A 6474-nucleotide genomic window follows, 5' to 3' on the forward strand; every position below is an offset into this window, starting at 1 on the left:
TCCCGTAATGACAGGCGATAAGCTTGTACACTGTACACCTTTCCACCTCCTGTGTGCCGCTGTGGCAGCCCCTTTTTACTATAAAAGGAGGCCCAAGGCGTACTGAGGAAGTATTCGGATATTTTGAACTACGCACACACCATAGCTAGTTCAAGAGCTCAAGAACACTCAAATATACACCAAAGTAGGACTAGGGTATTACGCATCCTCGCGGCCCGAACCTGGGTAAACGATCTTTGTGCTGGCGACTAGACCCGCTCTTTGCACAACCCCGCGCCCGCCAACCGTAGAAGTGATTCCAGTGATCCCATAGGTGTCATTTCCACCGACAGATCCACATACCACTAAGAAGAAAAAACACTGTCGAGGTTGCCACCAAGCTTCATCGTCATCACTCCATGAGCCAGCGACCACGACTTCCCCATCAACTTCATCAACGAAGCCTTTGTCGCAGCAGACGCCAAGACCCATACTGGCCCATGCCAAACAGACAACCACCCGCATTGGTGTCTAGACAGCTCCGACTTGAGCGACGAACCAGGTAGCAGAATGAGCGTTGAGCCTGCGCCGAGCTGGACGCCGCAGCCGAACCACACAGTACTTACATAATATTCATGGATACATCTTTCGTTGGTATTCATGTCGCATACATACACAATATTCGTAAAAATAAGAGTATATTTGTCGACAAAGCTCACTAGTGGGGTATAATTTACATCGAGCCTGGCTTGGAGGTACGACATCATGTAATTGTTATGGACGTGCTTGCCAATGGAAGAGAGCTCATCTTCGAGAATAACTCCATGGCTGTCCTGTTTCCCTCATGAATGTTGGCAATCCTTATCTTGTTATTGATGACTTGTGCTCAAAATTGACCCGAGGACACATTCTCAAGCATGGTCCAGATTTGTGGCACGCTCGTCATTCACACCACCCGTGTCAAGACATCTTTAAAAAACAAATTGAGGATATCTCCTAGGACGTATTAGTCCTAAGCCAACCACATAGGCCGGATTGTAGATTCATTCTTTTCCTCATTGGTTGTTTTCTCGATAATCTTGCGTGATGTCAGGAAAGATCCATCAAGATAACTAGTGAGTTGGGCACCATGAACTGTGGGCAAGACTTGTGCTCCCACATAACGTGGTTTTCCCTTGTGAGTTTTCCTGTATTTATTGGCTGAGGGAAGCAGGAATGGAGGAAAAAGATGATTCCGTTGATATGAATCTAGGAAAGGCTAGCTATATCCAATCATGATACCGATAGGTCAAAGCATATCAAGCCTCGTAGGGCCGGATGGTCTTATATTGATCGAGCCATACAGTAGAGATTACAACGGCTGGGTAAAAGGCTCAAGGTGCATAAAAGAACTAGAGATAAACTACAAACCCGAACCTCTGTACGATTAGCTTGGTTTACATGATTGTAAGAACCTACACCATAAAATGATGAAAGGGGATCTATTCATCTAAATTTAACTCCATGTGCGTTGATCCAACAATCTAACTCCAAAAGTTTTGGTTTCAATGCCTCTCCATTGGACACAAATCATCGACTTTGGTATAGGAATTTTCTTCCGAAGATAGTAAGTGCTTCTATGTTACTTAATTGCATAGAAATTAATCACCCTTGTCTTGTTAAGGCCTAGGGTGATCCTCCTTTTCTAAAAAAAGCTCACACAATTGTAGACATAGATGTATAGTAGAAAGAAATCTTGATGCACCTAAACAACGACAAGATAATCTAATGGATTTCATACCATCACCATTAAATGATAGGAGAATACAAGAAACTATTTTGTGATGTACACAAGGCTGATCGTCTTCAATCATATGATTTTTTAATCACAAAATATCAGAGAGCAATGGTATCCTGTGAATTTCCATGGAGCTTGAATTGTTGGTTTGTTGTACTGACATCGTAAAAAACACGCACATGAATAATCTTGTTATGAGATACAACCATACAATATCTCAAACCCTATTAATTTGATTTAAGGGATCCATTGTGGAAAATGCTTACAAAAAAATGCATATGAAAGGAGTCAGCGTGCCAGACGACAAATGGAGATGAAATTAAGGAATTAAAGTGGCACACGACAAAAAGGAAATGGAAGTAGTCAATGCGACATGGGATAAAGAGAGATGAAATGAGTCAGCACACTACACAACAAATGATTCAATGCGACACATGCCAAAAGGAGCTGAAATGAGTCAACACGCTATGCGACAATTATATATCTTGAGAACCAAAATGTTCACATTTGGTGGTCAGATTGGACTTAATGATCTATATTTAGAGAGATCTAGGGCACCACTTAAGCTCATTGTTACAAAGAAAGTCCAGAATGATACAATGCTCTACAAGAATTACTACTAAATGTGCTGCGTGGTGAATGTGATACTAGGTTTTTCTCCCCCATGTACTTTCTAAAGGGGGCAACAAACCAGAATTTCATGAGCTTACCTATAGTCTTTTCGTTTTAGAGAACAACATGGGGGGAATGATATCCCATGGCTTCCAATCAATATACCCGTTTTTTGGATGCATCGAGAGTGTGGATTGTCAAGATACTGAATTCTCATGTGAGTTATGAGCTACTATTGACTGTGATATGGCCTGTAATTTTTTTATAAGAACAAAGAAATAATCCAATGCATACAATCTACATGATAATTTTTTTAATGAAAAAGGAGTCTATGCACCACGCAAAAAATGGAGAAGAATTGTAAAAGTAGAAAATTTCCTTTTCCATTGGGTGGGTCATCATCTTCTTCAAAAGAAATCCTAAAAAGAGAAAACCATTAGATCAATGCATCCTATTGGATTCCATTTAAAGCAATGAGCTTAAGTGGTGCCTCTAAGTCTTTCTATATAGAAATCATTGGGTGCCAATCTGGCCCTCCAAATCCAATTTCTTTTTATTCTCGCGACGTATATTTGTTGCATAGTTCATTATCTCCTTTCATCTTAATTTGTCATGTGTCGGGTTGAATCATTTCATTTCCATTTTTCAATTGGTGAGCTAACTCCTTTCATCTCTCTTTGTCGATTGGCGCTTTGACTCCTTTCTACCCCTCTCTCATGTGGCACATTGTGTTCTTTCATCTCCAACAGTCGTGTGGCACATTGACTCCTTTCATCTCCATTGGCCAGGTTTTTTCAAGCATTTTTCCACAATGATAGTAAGCGCTACCGCATCCCTTAAATCATATTAATAGGATTTGTCAGATCATATGTTGGCATATCATAATATAATTATTCATGTGCATGAATAATGCGAGCTCCAGGGAAGTTCATAGGAAATCATTGCTCTCTAATATTTTGCAAAAAAGAACAAAAACGACAGCCATCGCTTGCCTACTTCTTCAAGAATGTGTTTTAAGTGGTTGGGAGTTCCACTCGTCTAAATCACACCATAGGATTTTGGTCCCACACTTAAAATTTTAACTTTTTTTTCATTGCTTCTCAATTTATGCATGATGCCCTCAGAATCTATAAGCATTGCCATGTTCCTTTTGTGCTTGCTTCAGAGTGATTGCGATAAAGTTTGACTGGATCCTGGACTCCGTCGAGTCTGGGCTTTTGAAATTAGTTGAGGTGTATTTTTGTTGGACATGCTCATATAGATGTCATCTATTTCACCTAGAAATTTTCATGTAATACATGTTTATATGTTGTTCAGTAACTCCTCTGAATCCGGATTGTTCAGTAACTTCAGTTGTGTCCTGAGACGAGGAAGCTAATAGAGGTTTTGGGTTGTGTTCTTAGATGGCTGTGAGGTTTGTGCTGATTTGTTTTTTAATCAGTATTTTTCTTGATGGCGTTTGCTTTTCCAGGTGGGAAGAAGTTCGGACAACATGGTCATGATGGGTGGGAACCGAAGGCAGATGATGGAGGATGCGGCGCAGGACAAGTTTCTCGAGGGTTTAGGCGTCCTCATCGTTGACGACGACCGCGTCTACCTCAAGGTACTTGAAGCCCTCTTGCGCCGCTGCAAATACCAACGTGAGTCTCTTGATCCCTCCACTTCGCCATAGTCCATTAGAATCGGGGCCTTGTGATCTATTTGTTTCCCTGCGAATAATGCTTACCGCTATGCAGCAACGACGGTGATGGATGCAAAGATGGCGCTGAGGATGCTCATGGCCGGGAAGCAGCAGTTCGACCTGGTCAGGGACGTGCGCATGCCAGACATGGACGGCTTCAAGCTCCTCGAGCTCATCCGCCTCGAGATGGATCTGCCCGTCATCAGTACTCTCACTGCTCTCATTCCAAAGTCCAATTTTTGTGTTTTGCATCCATGAGCACTGCCAATAGTTTTTAAGAACGTACTTTTACTCCTCAATCTCGGAGATACCTTGAGAGGGTATTAATTTCTTTGGGCAGCATGTGAGATCCTATATATTTTGGATGATTTTATGAAACCAATTACACATGCACGGCACCCGCACTCTATTTCTAACCTGGAAGAGTTCTTAAGAGCGAGATCCCCACTGAGTCCGAACCAACGGGGTCCTATCTAACCATTCATCCATCCGATCGGATGGCGAGTGGGGTAGGAGAGCGGAGGTGGAGCGACACATGAGTTAGTAGGGGATGTAGTGTCCGTTTCTAGCCCAAACCAATGGGATCCTATCTAACCATCTGTCTGATCGGATGGCGAGTGGGGTAGGAGAGTGGAGGTGGAGCAACACATGAGTTAGTAGGGGATGTAGTGTCCGTTTCTAGCCCAAACCAATGGGATCCTATCTAACCATCCGTCTGATCGGATGGCGAGTGGGGTAGGAGAGCGGATGTGGAGCGATACATGAGTTAGTAGGGGACGCAGTGTCGGTTTCTTGCCCAAACCAATGGCATGAATACTACAATTAAGAAATATCTATGTTGTATTGATATTTTTAAGATTACTACTTGTCGGGGAAACGACACCTATGAGATCACTGGAATCCTTTCTACGGTTGGCGGGCGCGGGTTTGTGAGAAGAGCAGGTTTAGGAGCTAGGACAAAGATCATTTACCCAGGTTCGGGCCGCGAGGATGCGTAATACCCTAGTCCTGCTTTGGTGTGTATTTCAGAGTGTTCTTGAGCTGTCGAACTAGCTACGGTGGCTGCATAGTTCCAAAGAGCTGAATCCCCCTCCAGTATGCCTCGGGCCTCCTTTTATAGTCGAAAGGGGGTTGCCACAGTGGCACACAGGAGGTGGAAAGGCGTACAGTGCGCGAACTTATCGCTCGGCACTACGGGACAAAGCGTATTAATGCGCTACTTAGGTGTGCATACACTACAAAAAAGCACACATCCGTGACATTTTGGGCCGAACGAATTTTTGTTCTGTCATACTTATGACACTTCTATGACAATAATTGTGACAAAACATGGTATCATCATAGATGTAGTGGGGTCCTACTTCTATGACAGAAAATCATGACAGAAAATGGGCTTTTCGTCCTGGGCGGGCCGGATACGCAGCTGCATGACATTCTTTGGGCCGTCCATGACGGAAAAAACCGTGGTAGAAGCGAGGGCGAGGAAAATATCGGGGTGTTCCCGGTTACGGTGGGTGGTCGGGGCCGAGCGATGCACGTTTCTCTCGTACACGCATGCGCGTGGGCGCGAGGCGTTGGGCTCAAACTGAACCCGAGCGATTGCACTGCAGGCTACGCGTTACTGAACCCGAGCGATCGATCGATGGCTGTTAACTGAACCCGATCGAGCGATTCCTTCACTACTGCTCCTAACTGAAGCCGATCAATGCTGCCTCTGGATGAACAGGACCCCGTGGTGTTGCCTCTGGATGAACAGTGAGCGTTGCGGGGGGGGGGGGGGTTTGGATGAACAGCGGTGGGGGTGGATGAACAGGACCCCGTGGTGTTGCCTCTGGATGAACAGGACCCCGATCGATCGAGCCGGTTGGGGCTGTATGAACAGGACCCCGTGGAGGGCAGTATGAACAGGACCACCCCGTGGAGGGCAGGATGAATAGTAGACGGTGGAGGGCTGGATGAACAGTAGCCCGTGGAGGGGTAGTTGAACAGGAGCCCGTGGAGAGGGCTGGTTGAACAGTAGCCGGTGGAGTAGCGCGCGGTGGAGGCTGTATGAACAGGAGCCCGTGGATGAACAGTGCAGGTGGAGGCTGGAGGAGGTCGACAGTGGATGAACAGTAGCCCGTGGAGGCTGGAGGGGGTCGACGGTAGAGATGAACAGTATCCCGTGCGGTCCCGTTTTGCGGTACGCCACACCCCTCCCGATGAACAGGACCCCCGTTTCGATCGTAGCGCTCCAACACAAGTCCGTTTCCTCCGTTTTGCGGTACGCCACACCCCTCCCGATCAACAGGACCCCCGTTTCGACCGTAGGAGGTCCGTTTCCTCCGTTTTGCGGTACGCCAGGCCCCTCCCGATGAACAGGATCCCGTTTTGAACGTGGCCGGTCGAACACAAGGTCGTTTCCTCTGTTCTACGGTACGCCAGG

At 45.6% G+C, this 6474-nt stretch overlaps 1 protein-coding gene across 1 annotated transcript; it reads left to right on the forward strand.

The window, feature by feature from the left end:
* Positions 1-3860: 3860 nt before the first annotated feature.
* Positions 3861-4307, forward strand: LOC141027512 (two-component response regulator ARR12-like). The gene is made up of 2 exons (XM_073504577.1): positions 3861-4008; positions 4105-4307. Exons 1-2 carry the CDS (start codon positions 3861-3863, stop codon positions 4305-4307), a joined length of 351 nt encoding a protein of 116 aa, XP_073360678.1.
* The last annotated feature ends 2167 nt before the right edge of the window (positions 4308-6474 follow it).

This window comes from Aegilops tauschii, chromosome 7 (genome assembly GCF_002575655.3).
Source record: "Aegilops tauschii subsp. strangulata cultivar AL8/78 chromosome 7, Aet v6.0, whole genome shotgun sequence".
NCBI lineage: Eukaryota > Viridiplantae > Streptophyta > Magnoliopsida > Poales > Poaceae > Aegilops > Aegilops tauschii.